Genomic DNA, 26,052 nt, shown 5'->3' on the forward strand with positions numbered 1-26,052 from the left:
ACATACTGAATTTCAAAGCACTTTAGCACTTGATTTCTTTAGTTTCAAATAATTATTCTTTACCACATGGCATAACTTCTAGATTTTCAACTCTAAAAAGTTATTTAGAAAGCAAATATTCAAAGAAAAGAGTTAAAATAGTTCATGTAAACATATTTGCAACTAAGTTTGTAGATTGTAAAACGTCAAAGTAGTACATACAGGGTTGTAAACAAAGTGATCTATAAACTTGTTTAATATGAATTACTTTGGGAATCATCTCTCTCTCATACCTTAAAGGCTATTTGCATAAGCTTATGTTCACTACAGACTAACATCTACCAATACTCCTTTTCAGATCCTTGCCATTCAGTGTTCCAACTTGAAGGGTATAGAAAAAAGGTGAAATTTTGGCCCCACTGAAGTGAGTGGAAGTTTTGCGATCAACTTCAATGAGGTCAGAATTTCATCCATTGTGTATTCTAGAATTTAGTTTTAGTTACAGGCAGAAAAATCCTTATAGATTATGGAGATCACTTGAAATACTACTATCTAACCTCTCTGCCCTACAAAAATACTGACAGAATGATTTAACACTCTGAATATGAAGTCTAAAGACATTTCTGAAATTTAAGATTTTCTAAATCCATGAGAAGCACAAAGCTTGCAAAACAACTGGTGGATTTGCTGGATCACCAGGGGTTAAAAGGAGCAATTGAAGAAGGTAATAATGTTGCTGAGAAGCTCTTTTTCCCCTCCACAGCAGTCTTCACTCACCACCAAGGATGTTGGGGAAGATATTTATCTCTGACCTGCTTTTTTTTCCCTGGTAATAAAGATGAGCTACTCTCAAGAGACTGAGGTGCCAGAAGGAGATTCTGCAGCAAGGATAATTTAAAAAGCAATAAGTCACTAACCCAGATGGTATACATCCAAGAGTCCTGAAGGAACTTAAGCATGAAGTGACTGAGATGATAAAAATATGCAAATTATCTCATTAAAACAGCCACTGATTCAGAGGACAGCAAATGTTGTGCGTGTTTATATATATATTTAATTTCAATTTTTTTATTAACTTAAAGTTACAGTAAAACATTAACATACTACATTGTACATTACTTACTCAGGGATCAGGATAACATTCAAAGAAGCAGGCTGGAGATTCTGCTTAGCTGGCGGGGGAGTCCCCCTGCTCTGAATATTGTATATTTTTAATATATAGATACTTTAATAAATATAGGCTCAGTCCTGCTGGGATGCTCAAAGTAGAAAAGCATTACATTCAGTAAATGAAGGAACATGCCTTACAATATACAATATTAAGGTTTTGTTAAGACATGTGTTTGCACTTTAAAGTGTTCAACCCCTTCTGGGTTAACAGAATCTGTTAGTCCAAGTCTAACATAACATCAAAACAAGAGAGTCCTTGGTCCTGCTGCAGTCAGATTTCAGCCCTCTTCCTTATAGGTGGACTCCCACTGTCTAACTACAAGCTCCTGGGCTCCAGTTAAACCACCATCTGGGTCAGGTCTCCCATCCTTCCAAAGGCGTCTGGCAGGCTGTGGTCTTCTGCCAGTTCCTTGCTTAAGCCTGGCTTCTTGCCACATGTTGGAGCAGCCCATCTGTTCTCCTCCCCAGTCAGCCTTCAACTGCCGGGCTTTCCTCCTTTGGTCCTACACCCATCCATCCCTAGTGGGGTAGGGCAAGGCTCACTGAACAGAGCTGACTGGCCCAAGGCATGCTAGCCCTTTAAAGGGGCAGACTGTCCTTCTATAATGACCAATTGCTACTCCCTCTCTAGCTAATCTTTACCTGCTTAATTGTGTGTACACATCACAGCAGAGGGAGGTTTTAGAAAGGAATTTCAATGAGAAGGCAGCAGTAGTAGCCTTCCTGGTCAGCTCAGGTAGAGCATACTACGGGGCACAGGCAGCATGGGGAAAAGCGCAGGAACAATTTTCAGAAGAGGACAACTGGGGTGCTGAGACTGGCAGCACTGATGAAGTGGAAGGATTGGAGGAGCAATACAATTAAGACAAGGCTGCATAAGAAGGGAGGGAGATGCAAAGCTATGCAGAGTCTTCAAAGTAAGAACAAGCAGCTATGGATATGTCTACACTGGCAGAGTTAAAGCGCCAACAGTTACAGCACCGCTCAGAGAGCCCTGAAGGGAAACTGCTGTTGTGTGTTCACACCGTAAGCTGCCTGCGCAAGAGCATGTTCACTCTTGTGGCACTTGCAGTGGTATTCAGAGCGGTATTCAGAGCTGCACTCTAGGCAGCTCTCTCATAAAGCATCTCTTCCTCTTCTGCCGCTAAGACTTATGGAAAGGCGGAGGGAGGGTCGCGGGGCATCCCGGCTTCTGTCCCAATGCCCCGTGATGCATTGCTTCGCATCCCAGCAATTCCTGTGCTTCTGTCCACATTTGGCGCCATCTTTCAACAGTTTGTGTACTGCATGCCCTGCCTCTTCGGTATGCAGGAATGGATCCCCAATTGTTGACCAGTATGCTGCTCGCTTGGACTAACACGTCACAAGTAGCAGTGGAGTTATTCCTTAAACTACAAAGGCAAGAGGAGTGTGACATTGATCTTGCCACGCTTAGTAGCTACGACACGAGATTGCTTGCGGCAGGCACGGAGAAGCTGACCACAGTAGAACGCAGCTTTTGGGCTTGGGAAACAAGCACTGAGTGGTGGGATCACATAGTCATGCACGTCTGGGATAACGAGCATTGGCTGTAGAAGTTTCAGATGAGGAAAGCCACATTCATGGGACTGTGTGATGAGCTCGCCCCAGTCCCACGGTGCAAAGGCATGAGAACGAGAGCTGCCCTGTCCTTGGAGAAGCATGTGGTGATTGCACTGTGGGGGATGGGGACGTCCCAGGATGGTTACAGATTTGTGTATGTCTAGGGATTATATCCAACCTTCTCCTTTGGAGTGCAGCGGGTACTGTGTCCATTACGGAAGATCTCTCGCTGCTGAGGTGAGCAGGGAATCAAGGGAGGGTCTTCAAGACTGTGGCTTCCACCCTGGCCCTTATGCGGCTTGTCTGTGTGCAGCAATGGTCCCCCTCCCGCCCCCTCCTGTGACGGCAGAGTGGTGCAGGAAAGTTACCGTTAATGGGACAAGAAACAAAGCAGCTCTGCAAAAGAACCTGCAGCAGCAGATTCCCCAGTATCTGCATGAGAGTTTCATGGAGATCTGAGGTAGATTCCCGTGAAGTGAGGGAGTCAATCAACAGCCTATTCTGCCGCTCAGACTAGGTATATGGTGGTCCGCACATCATACAAACACAAGCCTATTTCCTGCAACCCTCCTGCCCCCAACAACTCACTTCAGTGATTCACAAAAATCAAAGCCACTTACCAGGGGCCTCTTCTCCTGTTTGCGCTTCACCAAGCTCCAACAGCTGTGACTGGCTAGCCTCCTCCGGGTAGAAAAGAGCTCCTGGCTGCATGCATCTCTGACCTCCTAGTCATCCTCTGCCTTTGGGTCCCCTTCCCACTCCACATCCTCGTCCAAGATTTCCTCCTCCTCCTGGCTCCGTCCACTCTCTACTGGCACACGATCCACCAAAGAATCCACAGTGGCCTTTGCAGTGGAGGTGGGGTTGCTACCGTGTACTGCATCCAGCTCTTTGTAGAACCGACAGCTTGTGGGCGCAGCATCGGAGCAGTGGTTTGCCTCCCCCACCTTATGGTAGGCGTTCCGCAGCTTTTTCACTTTGACCCTGCACTGCAGTGTGTCCCAGTCATGGCCCCCTTCTGTCATGCATCGTGAAATCTGTCCATAGGTATAATAATTCCTACAGTTGGAGCACAGCTGGGACTGGACAGCCTCCTCTCCCCAAATGCTGATGAGGTCCAACAGCTCGGTATTGCTCCAAGTGAGGGATCGCCTGGTGAGTGAAGCAGGCATGGTCACCTGGAAAGATGCACTGAGACCACTGCCCATGTCAACAAGCAAACAGAAAGGGGACTTTCAAAATTCCAAAGGAATGTACGGGGCGGGAATGACGGTTGGCCACCTGAAGGCAGGGCAGTAGAGTTCAAACCGATGACCAGAGAGGTGAGAACAGGCATTGTGGGACGCCTCCCGGAGGCCAATTGCACCCTGTAATCGACCAGGGTGTCTACACTGGCACTGCGGCGCTGTACCCCAGCGCAGACAGGTGTATGCCTCTCGTTGGGGTGGGTTTTTTTACAGCGCTGCAACTGCGCAGTATCTGTGCATAAAGTGGCACAGCAGTGTGTACACCTCGGGAGCTACAACGCAGAAAGCTGCTATATTGAGAAGAAACTTGCCAGCGTAGACAGGACCTTAGACTTGACAAGGAGAAACAGACGCCAGCATGGTGATTACAGGAGTGAAGTGATACAGTCAGAATAAAAAGCAAGAGGATGATTAGGACTCAAATAGTATTCCCAAAGCTGGTATAAAGCTTGCTACTGCTTCATATCAGTATTGCAGCACTAATCCAGAGGAAAAGTAGCATTTTCAAATCCTGCCTCTCCCCAGAAACTAACATGAAAGGAATGGAAGTCCCTGCAACATTGTGGTAGTCAGGTTCAAGCAGGTTTAGTGAGAATAGGGCACACTCAGCATGCACAATTACTGTGACCCCCATTAACAAATGATACTTTTATTATTCTAGAAGTTCTCATTTATGAGTTTTTTAAATTGTTATTTTTATATCTTGTAACTTAGTCAAGCAAAGCAGGATTATATATGTTATTGCTAGCATGTAAGCATGTGTTCAACCTGACTCTAAGGAAGAGGCTATAAACGGTTAAACTTCAGTATATGTAAGTTTTACTTCACACTGAGCTATACATAAGGCTAAGATTTTGTCATGTACATTTTTAGTAAAAGTCACAGACAGGTCACTGGAAAAAAAAAATTTCACAGGAAGCCTTGTACTGTCCCTGACTTTTACTAAAAATATACCTGACAAAATGGGGATCTGCTGATCCCCAAACCACCTGAAGCGGGGTAGCTGTGCAGGGCTAGGAGCTGCTTGCAGCAGCTGGGGAGTACCCCTGCCACCTGCAGCTCTGGGAGTCCCCTGCTGCCTGTGGGGTCCGGAAGTTGTGGATGCTCCCGCTTCCCATGTCCACTGGGAGCTGCGGGGTACCCAGCCGCTGCTGCTGAGGAAACTGTGGGGTTCCCCTCCCGGGGCTGAGGGATTCCCCCCTCGCCTGCGACAACTAGGGCCTCAGGAATTCCCCCACCGGGAGCTCAGGGTTCCCCTGCCTGTGGCCCAGGGTTCCTCTGCGGGCAAGGGCTTGGGGATTCCCCCGCCACTGCCAGGAGCTCAGGGTTCCTCTATGAACTGGGAGCTCGGGGGTTTCTTCACCCGTGGCTCAGGGGTTCCCTGCCGGCTGCGGCTCAGGGATTCCCTCGGAGCTCAGGGGTTCCTCCACCACCGCCGGGGGCTCAGGGTGTCTCCCAACTGCAGCCAGGGGCTCAGGGGTCCTCTGCCGGTGGGGGCTCAGGGATTCCCCCGCTGCTCACAACAGCTTGGATCTCCAGGGGCTGCCAGAGGCACCAGGGTACCCCGCAGCTCCCTGCCCCTGCTGGAGGTGGGGGACCCAGCAGCTCCCAACCACCGCAGGCTGACGTCACTAGAAGTCACAGATTCCATTACTTCTGTGACCTCCATGACTAAATTGTGGCCTTAGCTATACATAACACAGACTTCATTAGCCCATGTGGTCTTCTGAGATGCCACAGCAGTACTCTCTGTAAGCTGTGTGTTAGATTCATTTGTGGTGGGAGGGATGATGTGGGGGAGAGAAAGAAAGGTGTTTTGCATGTAGTTTCAGTATCCCTCCGTCTTCAGCTTCTTGAGCTCAAATGACAAACCATACGGTTTTCTATTTAGCAAAATATCTGTCTCCACTATACCCAACACTTTCATTTTCAGAGTCTTCTACATTGTCTTTATGTTTCTAAAGAACCTTTCTGTGCTGTTCCACTTTGTTTTCATTGGGCCTGCTATCCTATAGTTACCACAACTATAAGAGCTCATTAAACAGTTACTAAGCTGTCCAAAACAGTATTACAAGGGCACACTGACAGCAGTTAGAACGCATTGCTTCCAGAAAGAGTGCCCACATTTTAAGTGAGTATTCCTCTTGGAAAGGAGCTGTTAAGAGTTAACTACCCCATTTACCTTAGCATTGTTTAGCACAAGCACATGAAGTATCCAAAGTGGAACAAATTCCAGCAATACTCAAAGTTCAAATGACTCAGTTTTGTTTACCAGTTAAGCTGAACAACATGTGCGTCAATTAAGGGATGTCCCAGGAATCATATAGCATAGTAGTCGTGTGCGGGGAGACTTTGGCAAACCAGTAAAGTGCCTGAAATCACTATGGCTTATTGCTAAAAGCAGCCAAGTCAGCAGGCTTAGCTTAACCAAGGCAGGAGGGGAGGGGGGGTTTTGGGTGCCACAGAAAGGGCAGCTTGACCCCCTGTCCTTCCTGATAAGAATTGTGTTGAAGTTGCTGATACATGCATCTTAGAAGAGCAGGATGTGCCCCCAGGAATGTCTATTGGGGCCTCAAGGCTGCAAACTCTGGAAAAACCCACACCTGGTTAATCGATAATCAGAAGGAACCTCTTGCCTGCCCATTGGAACTGCTTGCTTAACAAGTTTTCTTTAAGGGACATGTCATTCTATTACTAATGTATAAATAAGGGGGGAAAGTTTGAGGTAGGGGGACTCTTCAGAACTGGACTCTCCCTCTGGATGCATCTTGTGTTCCCCACTAGCAGACGGGCTGCCGCTGTGCCACTCGAGAGCCACACTCAGCTTTGGTAATTATCAAGGGTTGGGGGTGTTTTACTAACCTGTTGCAGACGTGTGTATAAGTGCTTGAGACTAAGTAAAGTTTAGCTTTAAGCGAAAGCACTCGTGTTGTCCTATTTGTTCCAGCCATCTATCAGTCGGACCGCCGTGTCTTCCCCGATTTATTTCCTGACACTATCTCTCACAGAGTAAAAGTTACCAAGAGCTTTGGGTTGAAAGAACCCCGGGTAACAATCGCAGTAACTAAGGAACCAAAATCAAAATCCATCCCATGCACCGTTGTTTCTGAACAGTACCAATCACCACAATATCCCCCTAGTACTCTGTTTACATGCACGAATGCAATTTTCCTTACTCTCTGACATTTGATGTGGCAGCTGTTGTAGATTTTATTCAGTTTGTCATTAAATTTCTAATTCAACACAACAAGAATCCAACAGAGCAAAGATGTGCCTGTTATGCTCTGAGCAGAGAGCGTATTATGAGGAGATTTCTCTAGCCTAATGCTCTGGAAGTATCAAAAATACCGGTCAATAAAACTACCAACATGGAGATATTAGACCTTACAGCTACACACACAATGGGCATAAAAAGCACAGGGACATACTGTGCCCTTTTTACACCTCATTTGTGTGGTTAGAAAGTAAGATAAATAAGTCTGCTATTACATAAACAATAACTATGTTAATCCAGCTATAATGTATGAGAACTATCCCTTAGAACAGTAATGCATATAACTATATTCGAAGTTCTGATGGAGTAACAATTATTAAAATTACCTTTGGAGATGAAACAATACTACAAAGTAAATTTTTTGTGACTATACCTACAGGTCTAAAGAATTAAAATATTTCACTCTTTTACTGATAATGTACAAAGAAAATCTAAGTTATATCCAAGTCAGGCACTTTTGAAAATGAACATGATAGTCTGAGTTTAAATGCACCACAGAATTCTGGCATGAAGAAATATTCCAATCGTCTTTAAACACTGGAAAAAAAAGTTAGTCTGTAAAACCAAATCATAAACATTAAACATACATTCATGCATATCATCCTTTTAGACATATAAATCAAAAATGGGATGTATACATGATGACCGTCCTTGATGTTAAGCAGAAGAAGCTGAATGTTAGCTATGTATCTTTTTATGTAGATGATATAGAAAAACAACCTAAAGAAGGGAAGGATGAAAGAAAAAGAAAAAATTACCTGTTATACCATTTGATTCCTTTTGTAGATCACAGTACCACAGCCTGTTCACTGGATCACATCCTTCTCGTATGGATAGTAAGACATACCGACCATCATCAGATACCTGCAAGAAATGACAGAAAATGAGGACAACACATTATTTTGAGAGATACTTCTGAATAGGAAAATCAGTGACATGTACATTTAAGACATTCAAGATAATTATTTAAAAAGGAACAATTTTTTTTTTAAAACTTTACTAGGAAGTAAGACTAGCACATAAAATTCACAATTAAAATGTGATGGGATTTTTTTTTTGTTTTTTTTACTGAAAAGAAAGGCTGTTTAATATGTGCTATTTGAACAAGAATAGATACTTCTGTTGTGTCCTCATTTTCTACTGACAGTATAGGATCCAGTAGCTTTATACTGGTTATAGAACGTTCGAACTACAACAGAGACATAATGGAAAAGACAAAGAATGCTGGGCTTATTTTTGTTAAAGTCTAGCCATGACTGTCCTTGGTAGTATTCACTCATTTACACTCTCCTCTCTACACTTCATCTTCTCATAGTCATCTGTGCTAATACACCATCAGGGTTAGCTTCCCAAACACAATAAAGATGCAAAAAGAAAAGGAGTCCTTGTGGCACCTTAAATAAAGATGGGAGACCGACGACTCATCTTATTAAAAAAATTAAAAGGCAAGTCTGCAGATACTGAGTTCAGTTTCTAACAGACTTTAAATATTAAAGCATGCAACCATATCTTCTAGGTATAAGATCTGCACCTTTCATTGAATATATAATCTTACACTTTAAACAAACAAGTTTTGGTGCTCTTGAAAGGCACTTGTTTGATGGGACAGGAGGCAGATGCCCTCCACATAGCCACAGAATATACACCTCACAGTCAATGAGTGCTTTCTCATTACTGCTCCATCAGCTTGCTTGAAACTCAACATAGAGAGGAAATGAAAACTTTAGACGAGAATAACAAAAAAGGTAGAAAGACAGTAGAGGGAAGAATGAGGACAAATATGATATTTCTGTTGCTTGGTAGGCTAATGCTCACATCTGGATGGAAGTGAAAAGGATTTATATATTTAGTATATATGAAAGCATTAGATATACAAGTACGTACACACATTCACGTACGTACGTACACACGTGTGTGTGTGTGTGTGTATGTATATACACACAAAAGAAGCTATGGGGAGCCTTGAAGAAGGGGGTTTTTAAAATGGACTTAGGAAGGACAGGGAGAAGGCAAGGTAGACATGGTCCACAAGGGAGTTCTAGGAAGAGTGCGCAGGATAAAAGCAGGCATGGAGGTGATCATGAGTAAAGGTCACAGGGAGAGCCTCAGCATGAGCGGTATGCGTTGAGAAAAGAGAGCATGGTGAGGAAGAATTTAAGGAGGTAAGAGCAGAAAGGAAGACGAGAGCTAGGTATAAAGAAGAACATAAGAATGGCCATATTGGGTCAGACCAATGGTTCATCTAGCCCAGTATCCTGTCTTCTGACAGTGGCTAGTGCCAGATGCTTCAGAAGAGAGCAGAAGAGGGCAATTATCAACTGAGCCATTCCCTGTTGTTCTTTTTTGAACAAAGTTATACTTTTGGCCTTCACAACATCCTCTGGCAATAAGTTCCACAGGCTGACTGTGCATTGTGTGAAATAGTACTTCCTTTTGTTTGTTTTAAACTTGCTGCCTATTAATTTAATTTGGTGACCCCTGATTCTTGTGTTATCAGAAGAGGCAAATAACACTTCTCTATTCAAGGTTTTATAGATCTCTATTATATCCCTCTTAGTTGTCTCTTTTCTAAGCTAAACAGTCCCACTCTCTTTAATCTCTCCTAGTATGGAAGTCATTCCATACACCTTTTCATTTCTGTTGCCATTCTCTGTACCTTTTCCAATTATAACATACATTTTTTGAGAAGTGGTGACGAGAACTGCATGCAATATTCAAGATGTGGGCATCCCACGGATTTTTATAGTGGCATTATATTTTTTGTCTTATTACCTCTTTCCTAATGCTTCCTAATTTTGTGAGCTTTTTTGACTGCCACGCCACACTGAGCAAATGTTTTCAGACAACTATCCACGATGACTCCAAGATCTCTTTTTTGAGTAGTAACAGCTAATTTAGAACTTAATCACTTTGTATGTATAGTTGGTATTTTTTCCAATGTGCATTACTTTGCATTTATCAACTATGAATTTCATCTGCCATTTTGTTGCCCAGTCACCCAGTTTTGAGAGATCCCTCCATAACTCTGCAGTCTGCTTTGGATTTTGAGTAATTTTGTATCATCTGCAAACTTTACCACCTCACTGTTCACCCCTTTTTCCAGATTGTTTATCAATATGTTGAACACACTGGTCCCAGTACAGATCCTTGGACCCTGCTATTTACCTCTCCACTGTGAAAACTCTGTATTCCTACCCTTTGTTTCTTATCTCTTATCCAGTTACTGATCCATGAGAGGACCTTCCCTCTTATCCCATGATAGCCTACTTTGCTTAAGAGAGTTTGATGAGGAACTGTGCCAAAGGCTTTCTGAAAATCCAAGTACATCATATCCACTTGATCACCCTTATCCACATGCTTGTTGACCCCCTCAAAGAATTCTAACAGATTAGAGGAAGCATGATTTTTCTATAAAAAAACCATGTTAACTCTTCCCAACATATCATGGTCATCTATGTGTCTGATAATTCTGTTCTTTGCTATAGTTTCTACCAATCTGCCACATACTGAAGTTAGGCTTACTGGCCTGTAATTGCCAGGATGGCCTCTGGAGCCTTTTTTAAAAAAAAAAAAAAATCAGCATTACATTAGTTAACCTCTAGTCACTTGATACAGAGACTGATTTAAGAAGGAGAAACTTGAATTGTAATAAGATAGTGAATCAGGAAAGATATTTTAAGAAGGGCTGAACATGGCCATAACCATGGGATAGAGAGAAGATTATCCCTGTTTAAAAGTTACTGGGCAAAAAAGGTCCATCAAGAGCAATCTTCTGTGTTTAGAATTAGCAACATAACTTGTCAGCTGGAAAGAACCTCTGTGAAGTTGATTCTGTCAAGACTCACTTCCCACAACACTCCATAGCCTTTCATGGACTTGTGGAAATTGGATACAGACAGAAGCTGCAGCAGAAACAAGAGGCATGTGCCTCTATTATACAAGCAGTTCTGCTTATTGTGCTGATCCTTCCTCTGGGCACCCCATGCCAAACTTCAAGTATACAAGCATCAGTGGGGTAGCCGTGTTAGTCTGTATCCACAAAAACAGCAAGGAGTCCAGTGGACCTTAAAGACTAACAGATTTATTTGGGCATAAGCTTTCGTGGGTAAAAAACTCACTTCTTCAGATGCATCGTACAAGCATGTCTCTTCATCTATAAACATGCAGATGCCCTGCATTAGCAAGTGTACATCTGCCATCTCAGCCAACATTGGGAATTAAACTGATGACCTCCAGAACTAAAAGCATGAGTCTTTAAACCTTGTGCAAAAAAGGCAGGTTCCCAAGATGAGGACAGATCCGCTATAGATTAGTGAGGGACACCATATATACACCCCACCCCAACCTGGTTTACCCAAAGCAAAATGTATGACATATTACTGAAATGTGTATTTGGCAAGTCACACAATAATTTACATATCATCATACAAATTTCAGTGCAAAACCTGTATTAAAGAGGTCTTTTCACTGAGAGACTCACATTCAACCACACCATCCCCTCAGATCAGCAGCAGGGTTTGAACCCCTTGATTTTTCGATTCCGACTTTAGAGTTACAGGAATAATTGCTATTCACTAAGCAGAGCAGAGACTGGAGCCTCTTCCTGGACACACACTTTTCTAGTGGGTTACACAACTATTAACTAGTCAGCAGCAGACGATCAGTGACCAGGAATCCTAGATTCTATCACTGACTCTGGGAGAGGAGTGTGGTTTTTAGTAGTTACAGACAATACATGGTGAACCAAACTGGTTGGATCACTCTGAAAGACAGACAGTGTGGTGCAGCGGGTAAGACTGGTGTTTGTCACATTAGAGACCTACATTCTGTGTCTGCCATGATATTGCAAAAGCTCTCTGCCAAATGTGTTTAAAATAAATTAAAATAAATAAATAAATAAATAAATAAATAAATAAATAAAAAGCAGGTAGAGCAGGGAGAAGTGGTCAGCAGCTGTTACCTAACTGTCTTCTAGGTGGGGGTTCATGGCCTTAGCTAATAATGGTAGCATGAATAGCACTGGAATTTAAACAGAACTCAGAGGTGAAATTTGGGCTCCTTTACCAGCTCAGGAAACTTTGCTTTAGGCTGTAGGGAGAATTAGTGAAGGGTTGTAGGTGTATTTTTAGCATCTCTGGGAGCGAGTGACATCACTTGCACCACAGCAGATTTGCCCTCATATTAAAAATGAACTCATTCAAGTTGGCACATAGATTTTCCAGGATGGCTAAAATGTTACAAGAAGCAAAGTCACCCACAGAAGAAATTTTTGAACTCTTATTATTCTATGAATTCATTTTTCATCAAACGAACATGAAAAACTTAAGTAGACCTCAAAGTTTACATTCTATGTTTTAGTTTTTGCCATTTCAATGAGATTTACACAAAATAAAGGTTTAAAGTTCCTATTAAAACTGAACTCTGTTACAACCTTATGGAGCAACAGCTGCATCATAATATCCAGCTGAGGCTTTCTCCTCCAACACTTGCTGCTCTAATGGGAAAGCATAACTGAAGCCACCAATAAGTCCTCTTTTGTATCCAGGCTTCTCATAGGTGTCCTGTTTCCTGGTAACTGTTGCTATGGTGTGATAAATAAAGTGGTGGGTAGCTCCCTTTGATGGACAACCAGACAGCCAGTTAGCTATAAAATCCCTCTTGGTAGCTGTTCTCTGCTTGCTTTACCTGAAAAGGGTTAACAAGCCCACAGGTAAAGAAAAGGAGTGGGTGCCTGACCAAAAGAGCCAATGGGAAGGCTAGAACTTTTAAAAAATGGGAAAGAAACCTTCCCTTTGCCTGTTGTTCTCTGGGCTGCTGTATTTTCCATACCTAGAAGAAATAATTTGGATAGGGAATTTTTAGTTAAGACGTTATCAGGTTTATTTCTTATTTTGGCTTGTGAATCTCCTCTGTGCTAACCCCAGATGCTTTTGTTTGCTTGTAATCTTTAAGCTGAACCCCCAAGAAAGCTATTTTGGATGCCTAATTTTTGTAATTGTTTCTTTTAAGATCTAACAAAAAGCCTAAGTTCCAGATGTATTTTTTCCCTTTTTGTTTTTAATAAAATTTACCTTTTTTAAGAACAGGATTGGATTTTTGTTGTCCTAAGAGATTTGTACATGTTGTTTGATTAGCTGATAGCCACAGCTAATTTCCTTTGTTTTCTCTCTCAGGTCTTCCCCGGAGGGTGGGGTAAAAGGGCTTGAAGGTACCCCACAGGGAGGAATTCCCAAGTGCTCCTTCCTGGGTTCAAAGGGGTTTTTTTGAATTTGGGTGGTGGCAGCGTTTACCAAGCCAAGGTCAGAGAGAAGGTGTAACCTTGGGAGTTTAATACAAGTCTGGAGTGCAAGTATTAATTTTTAAAATCCTTGCAGGCCCCCACTTCCTGCACTCAAGGTGCCAGAGTGGGGATTCAGCTTTGACACATGGTAACATGTACCAATGTAGTCAGAGAAAATGTATTTATTAACTTGATCAGTGGGAAGAAAAAACTATATTTAGTCCTTCGCCTAAAGCTTTTGTGGTGGGAAGTAATCAATTTAAAGTTTTCCTGTTTAAGTGAGCCGTTGTACACTTTTAGTCTTCCAAAAATCACTGGAATTGGAAGTCACATTAGAAACCGATTGTGATGGTCTACACTATTACGTTCACCACTTTTACAAGACTATGATACATTTTGTGCAGTCTGCCTTGTGAGGTATCAGTTGAAATGTCAATCTTCTGAATATTATTGTCTTGGTACAATATGCTTATCAACATTCTATGTGAAGTTATAAGATTCTATTATGTATCACTGCCATAACCTGCTCCAAGTTTAAGAAAAGCAGGTCCAAACCAGTTTCTCAGAAACAAAGGACAGACCAACATCCAGCCAGGTCTTAAAGGACTATTACCTAGTTAAACAGCCATTCTTTGGCAGAAAGAAGGACGTGAGCAAGGACTTTACATATTGACAAAGTGGAAAGGGGGGAAAGGGTGTTCCTGTGTAAACAGATTGCCTGAACCCCAGCTAGAGGTAATCCTCAACGAGGGGAAAGTGGTATAAGAATGAGAGACAGTGGCGTCCAAATCACCCCTCTCCCCCTACATCTCTGCTCACGGCAGCTCTCGAAACACAAATAAAGCATCATTGAACTAGCAGAGAGGTGGTACTGACTAGAAGGCTTTTCAGCCAGTACAGACTGCTGTAAACATAGGTAAGACAAAACCTTTTTGCTTTAAGTTCACTTAAACTTACTGGCTCCACTAATTAGGTTGGTGGCCCTCCATTCTCTCGTGTGTGGGCGCGCACCTGAGAAGGGACTATCCACCGACCACAGTTGAGAATCTCTTATCTAAAGCAAACTTTGCTCTGTAGTTATGAAATGTGATTCTTTGTGACAGAAGAGTTTCATGTGGCCCTACATTTCTTGATCAAATATGTTAATCCTTTCTTCGATATAAGAATCGTTAATATTTGCAACTGATGCTACACAATAAGTTTAAGAATATCTAAATCCCATCTTTGATTCTACTCTAACAGGTTGCAACACCTTTGGAGATAGAGGGGGAGAGGTACAGCAAAGGGCAACATGCTTTATTTTTGCATTAACATCAGTACACTGAAACAGATGAATTAATTCAAGCTGTCTTTATCCACAGCAGGTAAATTCATCCATTTCAAGTCAAGGTTACATAGAGAGATGGAAATCAAAATTATCTGTTGCAGAGATGAGCATGTTTAAGGTGTAACAGACAAGTGCACTGCAGTCAACTGAAACAAAAAATTATACACTTTTGATTACTGCTCATATTTTACATATTTAATGTTTGCCTTAATGAATATAAACTAGTTTGCCTAATATTTGGCTCTCTTCTTTTCAGAGAATCATAAAGGTATTAATAGGACTAGTGTATATTTAAATTAAATTTTTTTGACTCAGTGATAGGGTGCTTTGTGATTCTTCAATCAAGAACAGGGTCACTGACACCAGCCTACTTTTTGAAGTTACGTTGTGAGTTAATGCTTGATAAAAAAATGGTGCGAACAAGTTATTTTCTATTTTATTTTTTTTTTTGGAAAGGGTAATTTCGGACCGCCGATGACGGCAGATTTGAGCATACCTAATGAATTTTCCTTCAGCATTTCCCAGATGGACTGGTGAAGAGCTGATAGCAGCTTAGGTTTAGTTTGAGTCAGGAATTCCCAAAGCATATTGCTGGTGGGATGCCAATTAGGTCTGTCTGCATCACTCTAATTGCTGTGACATCAGTGAGTTCCGTAACCCAAAGTAATTTAACAGCAATAGGACAAGACACTGTTGGCTGCAGCACACTAAAACGCTAACAAATGTTCTACTGGAGAGGCAGACATCCATTTCTCAAAATGCCATTGGCAATTTGTGTTGTAAACCAATTGGATGTGATTTCCAAAAGAAAAAAAGTGAAGTAGCATTCTCCACACCCACATTTGGATTTTCTTCAGGAGGCCAAATCTTGTTAAAGAGACCAATTAGTAACTCACAGATAGCCCACAAAGTTTAAGTTTCACACTAGGATCTGGGTTCAAATCCTATGCTGAAACACAAGTACAATCAGGGGAGTCCGCACTGTAAGAGGTGACAATTTATATAAGATTTTAAATTGGAGGTAAATTTTCCCAGTGTCCTCTATCAGTCTGAGTGGAAATTAAAAGATCCTGGCAATTTCTGAGAGAGCTCTGGATTGCGGGTCAAGGCAAACTTTTCTCAGTAAAAATTCCTGATGTTCAAAGCAGTAAAACCCATTGATGAGTATTAAGGGGGAGATTTAACAAAAGCATCTAATAGGATTTTAGGAGCAGGAGTCCTATTGAAAGGCAGTAGGGCCTAAGAAGTTTAGGGGCATAAATCCCATTGTCTATCAATGTGATTTGTACTCCTAAAACCCTTAGTGACAGCCACATTTACTAACACATGACACTGCACTGTCAATATCTAACTCAATATTTGTGTAGGGTCTGTCAAGGGAGGCCCTGGATGAAAGCTAGGCTTAATCCACGAGAGAGAGAGACTGGAATTAAGGTGGAAAATTCATTAGGGTTTAAATGAAATGAGCAATTTCTGTCTGGACTGAACAGGTGTGACTTCCTTTCTTCTGCATTCACAATCACTAGGGTAACCATATTTCCCAAAGGGAAAAACGGGACACCATGTGGGGCTGTTCCCAGGCCCCCTCCCTCCCCGCCACCAGGCTGGGGTCACTGGAACCCTGCCTGCCCTTCCGCCCCGCCCCAACGTGAGGCTTAGGTCACTGTAACCCTGCCTGCCCCTCCTTCCCCCACAAGGCTCAGGTTGCTGGAATCCTGCCCCACTCAAGAGGCTGGGGTTGCAGGAACCTTACCTGCTGCCCCCGCAAGAGGCTGTTGCTGTTCACTGCAATCCTGCTTGCTGCCCCTGAGTGAGCCCTGCCTCTTTCCCCTGCAAGGGGCTGGCTCCCCCCCCAAACCCAAACACACAAATTCCTCTGCACCCCACCTTTTGACAAAAGTAGACATTTATTTTGTTTGCTCTTGCCATTATATTTTTGATGGCTGAGTTTTTCCATTTTCTAATTTAGGATTTGGTGGATATTTTGTTTTGTTTTCTTCTGTTCACACTAACTTTGTTTCTTGGAAATACAGATATTGCCTATATAGGAAGATAGTTACGTGGTAGATGAGACTACCCATGAAACACCCATGAAACACAGATGAATTAATATCTAAGGAGAAAAAACACATTTGAACTCAAAACTTTCAGTATCAGTGAAATATATTCTCCAACAGGCTACACGTTATTTGCTAGAGGAAAAGATTAGTTCTGTTGTTATATTAGTAATCCAAAGAAGTGGATGGACTTTTATGAATGCAATACATATAGCAGTTATGGTTTATCATATCCACTGGCAAAACTGAATTTAATCAAAAAATGTTATGTAAGGGCCACAGAGTTCAATCCAGGTGTATTGTTTAGAAAATACCAAGATTTTCATACATAATGTGCGTGTGTGTGTGTGTGTGTGTGTGTGTGTGTGTAAAAAAAATAAAATACAAGAAGAATGCAGGATTTGCATAGATTGTAAGACTAGCAGGGACTACTGTGATCATCTAGTCTGACCTTCTGCATAACACAAGCCACAGAACTTCCCTAAAATAATTACTGTTGGGGCTGGAGTATAGATCTTTTGGAAAATCATCCAATCTTGTGTTTCAAATTACCAGTGATTGAGAATTTCATACTTTTTTGGCTTTATGTATTTCTCCACAGCTATAACATCTATAAAAGTGATTTTAACCTGAAACAAAAAAAAAAAATTTTTTTTCAAGTGTATTGATAGTGCCCAAGATTTCATCAACAGTACAAATAGTGCTTTTAAAATCACTTTGATAGTTACTGCAGCAACACTCCAGATGGATGTATTCTTACTTTCTCTTTATTTCACAAATGACAGCCCTTAGAGTTTGCAACATTGTATCAAGCAACTATGTATTTTACTCCTATACAAGCCAGCAAGCCTATTTACCCCCCTTCATCTTGTCTAGTTGTACTACTACAAGGGAAAAGTAATCAGTTCAGAAATTATTTTGCCTGACAAGCTATGAAAAAAATAAATAAATATTTCGATGCAGAAAACTTCAGGGATTAGAGAACACATTGGTGTCCGAGGGAAGATACATTCACTTTGCCTGTAACACCAAACATTTTTAATGCTGTTATAATTCTCACCCTGAAGTCATTAAGAAACCCTGATCATTATTTTTACAAACTGCTGCTCTTCCTCAAACACTAGCTTTCTTTGCATTCCAAAGAGGATAATGGTCATTATCACATAATGCATTCCTAATGAAACAGAACAAACTCAACAAAGCACTCAAGTGGAGCCAAGTGGCTGAGTTAGGAACTGGACTCAATGTTCCTGTAAACCAGGCAGGGGAAGGTTAGACCTTCCGGAGAAGGAAGAGTTGGTGGCAACAGAGATCCAGCTGCGCCGAGCATGGTACCAATACTCAGGGGCTCAGCAACCGTAGTGATATCAACAGCAACAGTGAGTTATTTTCCAGCACTATTACCAAAAGAAAGAGTGCAGGCATGAAGGAGGAAGAGACTGTTGCTGAACTGACAAACAGAAAGGACAAAGCAAAACTATTTCACCTTTTAAATTACATCAGTACTGTTTTGCACTACATGCTATGTTTTGTGTAACAGTCTAAGACCCATCAGGAGTGAGGTTCTATGGTAATGATCTGGTACATTCTTGAAATGAATGCTTGGCTAAAATTTGTTAATGTAATTAAATCATAAGTATTTGCATTATCATAGTATTTGCATAACTATTTGCATTATAGCACCTAGGACCCCCCCCCCAGTCATTAGGGTTGCCAGGCGTCCGGTTTTCGACCGGAACACCCAGTCAAAAAGGGACCTGGGTGGCTCCGGTGAGCACCATTGACCAGGCTGCTAAAAGTCCAGTCAGCAGTGCAGTGGGATTAACGTAGGCTCCCTGCCTGCCCTGGCTTCATGCAGCTCTTGGAAGCAGCCGGCATGTCCAGCTCCTAGGTGCAGGGGCGGTCACGGGGACGCTGTGCGCTTCTCCCGCCCTGAGCGCCACCCCTGCAGGGAACTGGGAACCATGGCCAATGGGAGTTGCAGGGGCAGTGCCTGCAGCCATGGACAAACACACAGAGATCCCTGACACCTCTGCCTAGGAGCCAGACATGTCAGCCGCTTCCGGGAGCCGCCTGAGGTAAGTGCTGCCCGGCCACAGCCTGCATCCCAAACTCCCTCCCACACCCCATCCTGGAGCTCTAGCACTGGCATGTGCATGTTGCACTTTCTTCCTGTTTGCCTTTGAGTACACTAAAAGTTGTTTAAACCCTGAATAGTCTAGGACCTGGCCTTGAGAGCCACCTCTTATTCTATATCCACGTAGGTGGATCTCACTGTTAAAACACCCCATTGTTTTACATTGGCGGAGCCCTCCCAGGCTGTATGTAACTTATTTTCCAGCAGCCCACAGAGTTTCCTCACCTACTCCTATCACAAGTTCAGCTCCACTACTGGTAGCAACAATGGCAAGTCTCAGGAAAAAATTGTTTAGTGCAAACAAAGCTTCACCTTACACACCTAGCCTTTGGAATACATTCCCCATGGCAGTCCTGAGACCAAGTCTAATGCATTAGAGAACAATATATGATGTTATAAGATGCAGCATTGGCAAATCTGGGAAACAATGGTTTGGTTTCAAATTTTTGTTTGGCTTGCTTTCCTAATACACAGTGATTCTTCAACTCTACCAGCTATGAAAGGCTATACATAACTTATTGTTTAACTTTGAAAATATGAATCTGGATGCTACAGGAATATATGCTGCAGTAGTTTGTAAAAATACACCATAATACACAAAGATCAGTATTAATTAAGACAACGCATTTGTTGTTCTTTTGAAGATAGCCTACAATACTGTATTTGTTTCAGAAATCTTCATTCCACACTGCCCTCTACTGGGAAGTTAGTCAAACTGATTTTTGCCTCTTCCCATCTTAAATTCAATACAAAAATATTCTGGAGTACTGAAGAGACTTGATGCCATCATCTTTATATTTATAGCTGGATTATTTTTAACACACAGACTGGAAATAAACTAAATTGTTTCTATCAATCTTTCAAAGCAATCTTTCAATACCATTTGCAGCATCAGCAATTATGTTTAAATCAAACAGCTATCGTATCAGATAGACATGCAAGCCCCAGAGTTGAATGAGTAATGAGTCAGGGAATTGAAGCTTTTTATTGTATATTGTCTCTCAAAGGTATTAAACTGACCAAATTTCTTCTACTTTGCTTTTCCCAAGTCAGTGTCCTATTTTCATTTTTTTCCTTTGAAAATATATACCTAATCAGGTCTATATCTTCCATAGAGAATTTTTAAAGTACAGTGGCTTTACTCTGTCATCCCAAGGATTTCCTTTTCAAGTGTGACATTTGCAAATAAAAGGGTATTCACCCCACCCTCCATGAGTCAGCCCTGCAAACTCAGCCTTGGATACAAGAATCAAAAGGAGTTCTTTCCATCTCACGTATCACCAGCAACAAGCAAGGTTCTATAGGCCAGATTAAGCTTTTCAATTACACCTGGTATACCCAATGGATTTATTTAGGTTTACACTGCTATAACTGTATAAAATGGAAGAGAATCCAGCTCTCTCAGCCCTCCAAGGCCAACACAGCTAAGCGCTACGTAAACTTTTTGTCACTTAAGGAAGTAGATAAGACTCTGGATATACACAACAAATCTGCTTAATAAAAAGATGTTCAATTGCAGATGGTTACATTTCATAGGATATCAGCACCTTAAGAGAAAATAATCAGCCAAAAATATTTAAAGAGTGCAGCAAAGCCAGTAAACATTTTAATTAATAACAGATGCCATGGGTGTACAAAGTCTCTTGAATTTTTCCAATTAACTTTGTATGGTCCATTTTTCTCACATACCCCTTCAAAAGTTTGCCAGACAAGATTCAGTCAAGTCTTACAAACAAGTTCATTATAAAGAGAAATTCTGATCTATTTTCCCACCCTTTACACACAGCAATTTCTCTTTTACCATGAAGGGACTTTGGGAAAACACTACAACTAAAGTAACAATAAAACAATTTTATTCAAGATACTAAAACTGATGGGCAAGCTCCACACACTGTCCCACCCCCACCCTCCCTGTAAGAGTCCTCATTTTTTTATTAGCTTGTTTTTTTCATTTAATACATACAAGTGCAAAGTCTTTCACAACAGGAGCCCAGGGCACTCCTAGAATTTACACCAGTTCAAGCATCTTTATTAGATTAGTACATAGCTATTTGTCTCTTCAGTAAAATCAGGGAGGCTACCCTCAAATCTTTAAAACAAATCAAGCTCCATTAGGTCCTCTCACTCCCTCCATGGGATCAGAATTTCAGGTGGATTAATCTTCCTAGATCCCAGGGAAGCAGTACTAATTCATTATCCAGAAATTTCTCTTTTCATTACTTTCCCCAAGGTTCACAGCAGCAACCCCTTTCAATATCTGCAGGCCCTAAGGGATCTGGCAGCGTCCCTACACTCTTAATATTAGTTTTCATGCTGTACAAAGATAAATTCTTGCTACAAAACAGAGAGGTGGTTTGCTCATTCAGCATAACAACCATACTGTGTCATTATCACATACAAAATGTCACAGAAGGCAAATTTTAGAAAAAAAGCGACTTCTTTCATTTATGTAAATCTTCCCCAAGCTCCCTGTCTCGGTGGTAGAACCACTAGGTACAGAACTGACACGGACATGGCCTTCAGAGGCCAAAGATGTGACAGCGACACTGAGCCTGGCATGGCAAACTCTTTGCCTTTCATCATGAAGATTCTACAATGAGTTCTCCTCACACTCAGCTCCACATTTCTGACATCAAGACATGTCTGCCACTTGAATAGAAAAAGCCTCTGTTGCAGGTTTCCCCTCCATTAACCCACAAGAGATCATTCAACAGGCTCCTACTATGAGTTTGGAAGCAAGATTTCCCTCGAGAGCACACCATCACCCCTTATATTATTGTCCTAGCTAGCATAAAAAGATCCCGTAGGTTTTGTACATATTGGTGAATCAGAACACAGTGCTCAAAAGGAAAATGAATTAGCTTTCACAACAACATGTGTACTCTAATAATGTGCGTCACCAGTGTGAATCAGTGGGTTCATCACTACAAGACATCTGTCACCAACAGACTGAGAGGAATCAGTTTATTTACAAGAGTGAGAAAATAAGGACAACAGTTTTCAAGTTACATCCCTTTCTTATCAATTTAACTCCATAAACTTTCTAGTTTTTACTATTTGTCTAATTTTCAGTGACAGATTAAAGTTTACAGTATGTGATCTAGTGAATAACAACTACTTCATGGACGGACTGCGTGGCCTAAGAAAGGGGTTCTCAACCTTTTTCTTTCCAATTTATTTGAGCATAAGCTTTCGTGAGCTATAACTCACTTCATCGGATGCATCCGATGAAGTGAGCTGTAGCTCACGAAAGCTTATGCTCAAATAAATTGGCTAGTCTCTAAGGTGCCACAAGTACTCCTTTTCTTTTTGCTAATACAGACTAACACGGCTGCTACTCTGAAACCTTTTTCTTTCTGAGGCCCCCAAACAGGCTATAAAAATGACATGGCCAACCTGTGCCACAATAACTGGTTTTCTGAATCTAAAAGCCATGGCGGCATTAAGGGGTAGCAAGCAGGGCAGTTGCCCAGTGCCCCATACCACGGGGGCACCATGAAGCTAAATTGCTCAGGCTTCTGCTTCAGCCCCAGGTGGCAGGGCTCAGGGCCTCACGCTTCACCACCATGCAGTGGGATTTCAGCTTTCTGCCCTGAGCCCAGCAAATCTAACACTGGCCCTGCTTGGTGGACCCCTTGAAACCTGCTCACGGCCCCCCCCCAGGGGCCTCCAGACCCCTGGTTGAGAAACCAGTAGCTTAAGAGGTCTTTGCCATCTATAGATTTTATGATTCATATGTGCTCTAATTTAAAAACAAAAACAAAAAAACAACCCTGCTTCACAGATGTTTTTCTTCCCAAGGAATTTCACAAATGAGGGATCTAAATCTGGATCACTGCCTTTTTCTTAAATTGATTTTTTAAATTCTTGATAGAAACTATTTGTCTTCCAACAGTTCCAGCTTTTCTGTTCACAGTGACTTGCTATTTTTAAAAAATATTTAACTACTGTAGTTCTATGTGCTGAGTACACTAAGTAGGACAAAAGTAGTATTATTAATCACAAAGGAGATAAAAATAAAAATAATAAAAAGATCATAAATAGCAGTAGAGCACAGTGGTTAAGCACAGTAGCTGGAGTAGATCTGAAAATTCCAAGAGAATATCAACTATTAAGAAGATCAGTTCTATGATTACCTGAATGACTGCTATTTTCACCGATTCTGTCTGCCAATTTATATGCAGGGTAGGAGTTACTCTGTGGCCAATGCATTGCTATTTTCAACCCACAAAAGCCTGTGGCTCTTTATTAAATTGTTGTAGGTGAGACTGGTAGTGCAACCTAATATTAAGATTGCCCAACACATCCCTGTGACGCTGCACTCCATATGATGTTATGAAAATATGCTAATGAGTGTGAATATAATGTAACTGGAATATGCTTCATGCAAAAGGTCTCCTGTAAGGTATCATTATAAAGCTTATAATCTACTGAGTGTGTTCATTCTATTTGTATGAATGTATCATTCTTATATTTTATATTCCTAGTTTCAGATACAACTCTCAGGGCCTACTGTGATTATGCAAAGTGTGGGTCATTAATGGTGGTTTAGAATCTTGATGGCTCCCATCAACTAGGACAATTGACTGTAGATGGCTCTGTTTACTTGCAAGCCTTCCTGTGAGTCAGGCTGGGAAGAATGAAGGCTTGGGGGTCTCACAGGACATGTGACCATGTCACCTGGTACTGGAATCCATCTTTAACCTGGTGCTTTTCCAGTTAGAAGGAGGGGTGGGAACACAAAGAGACAAAAGATTTCTGCCTTGTGTCAAAGGTATATAAGGGGGTGGAACAGAACAAAGGGGGCTGCAGTCATGAGAAATCCCCTAACTGCCACCTGAGCTGTAACAAGGACTGTACCAGGGAAAGGATTGGGCACAGACTAGAAAGGAGTCTAGTCTGTGTGTTGGATCATATTAAAGAAGTTCTGTATTAAAATCACAAATGAGTTTGATTCCCCATCGTTTAAATTCCAGGGTATTACTAATTAAGAGGTCTCTTGGTTTTTGGTACTGTTTCTCTCCCTGTATGTGTGAAACTTGCAAGCTGCTAATTGTGTTAGTACATTCTAAGACAGAGTCTTTTCTCAAAGCAATTCTTTGTAACAACAACTATTCACACAGAGAGATTTCAGAGTAACAGCCGTGTTAGTCTGTATTCGCAAAAAGAAAAGGAGGACTTGTGGCACCTTAGAGACTAACGAATTTATTTGAGCATAAGCTTTCATGTAGCTCACAAAAGCTTATGCTCAAATAAACTGGTTAGTCTAAGGTGCCACAAGTACTCCTTTTCTTCACAGAGAGAGAGACTCAAAGCAATACTCTGTAACAACAGAAACAGCACCCAGAGATTCCCCGTCCTTTTGTTGTATTCATCTCGCTTTGTTAACAATTGTGATTAAAACAGAGATAGAGGATGTATGTGGATGGATGCTTGGTGTGGATAACAACTGAATGATCAGGGAGGTGCCAGCCTAAGAATCCAATGTCCATCGGCTGAAGAAGGCGTCAAGTGGAAATAACCAGAGGACCCCCGGAGGGCAGATTGGAATCCACCCAACAGCCTCAAGAATGGGAGAACCAAAGAGAAGATAACATCTGGCAGCACGGAGCTGTCAGGAATGTGCCATCTCCTGATTGATTCAGCAACAGCATGATGAAGCAATTCCCATAGACTGGCATAGGAACAAATTCCTATAAAAATGGACTCTAGAAAGTGAGAACTTTGGGGTCTGATTCTGCAAACCAACTTCCAGGAGCATCAGATGAGCATCTGACAAGGCCCTGCTCCCTCCTCACGTCCAGGCCACCTGGCCAGTGGCTTGGCATGAGCAACTCTAAGGCTGGTAACTATGATAACAACCTTGCAGAACGTGTGTGTGTGTGTGAATAAATATGAAATTGAATGGAATGTTATAGCTATAACTAACTGCTTACTATGATTCCTTCTGTATTCACAATAAATGTGGCATTTTACCTTTTCCCCTTTAATAAGATCCTGCTGGTTTGTATTTTATTGGTATAACATGTGAAAGAAGCTTATTGGAACACCTCTGAGGGTGAGATTTTACTTGTAATCAGTTTCCTACTGTATTAGGCTGACTTGCGTGGTTTTGTTTTATTTTGCTTGGTAATTTACTTTGTTCTTTCATTACTTGGAACCACTTAAATCCTACTTTTTATACTTCATAAAATCACTTTTTGCTTATTAATTAACACAGTGAAAGTAATTAATACCTGGAGGAGCAAACAGCTGTGCATCTCTCGCTCTATCAGTGTTATAGAGAGCGAACAATTTATGAGTTTACCTTGTATAAGCTTTATACAGAGTAAAACGGATTTACTTGAGGTTTGGATCGCATTGGGAACTGGGCGTCTGGGTGCTAGAGACAAGACCACTTCTTAAGCTGTTTTCAGTTAAGTCTGTAGCTTTGGAGGGACATGATTCAGACTTGGCCCTGTGTTTGCAGCAGGCTAGCGTGTCTGGGTCAACAAGACAGGGCACTGAAGCCCTAAGCTGGCAGGGAAAACGGGCTCAGAGATAGTCTCAGCACACCAGGTGGCAGTCCCAAGGGGGTCTCTGACCCAAGCAGTCATAATCCCACTAAAAGGTTGTATTTAAAACTTTTCCAACTGTTTGGACTGATTTTCCGTGTCTGCCATCTGTCTGTGCAGAATTGTTTTGGAAAATTTCAGTCAAAATGGTTCAGCTGTTTTAGAGGAGACTGGGGGGTGGAAGGACAGGGAAGTGTTTTGCTATGCTTTGGAGTAGGAACTTGAAATTTGGCAGGGGTGGCCTTTGTGCCAGGGATATGCTTTCTTCCACTTTTTTTTTTTTTTTTTTAAGTTAGACTTTACACATACTCATCAGAGACTCCACTCCTGCTCATATAGCAGGACTTTTCCCCACACTTTCAGCTCTGGGCTACTGTAGGCCCTGGTGGTGCCAAGTCTGGTCACCTAAACTGAGAGCATGGGAACCTGTCTCCCCAGTGCTCTCA

General features: G+C 41.8%; 1 protein-coding gene across 3 annotated transcripts in view; it reads right to left on the reverse strand.

Moving 5' to 3' along the window:
- PREP (prolyl endopeptidase) overlaps positions 1-26,052 on the reverse strand; it is a 164,489-nt gene that overhangs the window by 104,080 nt on the left and 34,357 nt on the right. For 2 of the 3 annotated variants that reach the window (XM_077812876.1, XM_077812878.1), the window contains exon 7: positions 8,010-8,115. In XM_077812876.1, coding sequence (XP_077669002.1) covers positions 8,010-8,115 — 106 coding nt within the window. The remainder of the gene's footprint in view (positions 1-8,009; positions 8,116-26,052) is intronic. The other variant, XM_077812877.1, reaches the window with a different exon arrangement.

This window comes from Eretmochelys imbricata, chromosome 3, assembly GCF_965152235.1.
Source record: "Eretmochelys imbricata isolate rEreImb1 chromosome 3, rEreImb1.hap1, whole genome shotgun sequence".
Lineage (NCBI taxonomy): Eukaryota > Metazoa > Chordata > Testudines > Cheloniidae > Eretmochelys > Eretmochelys imbricata.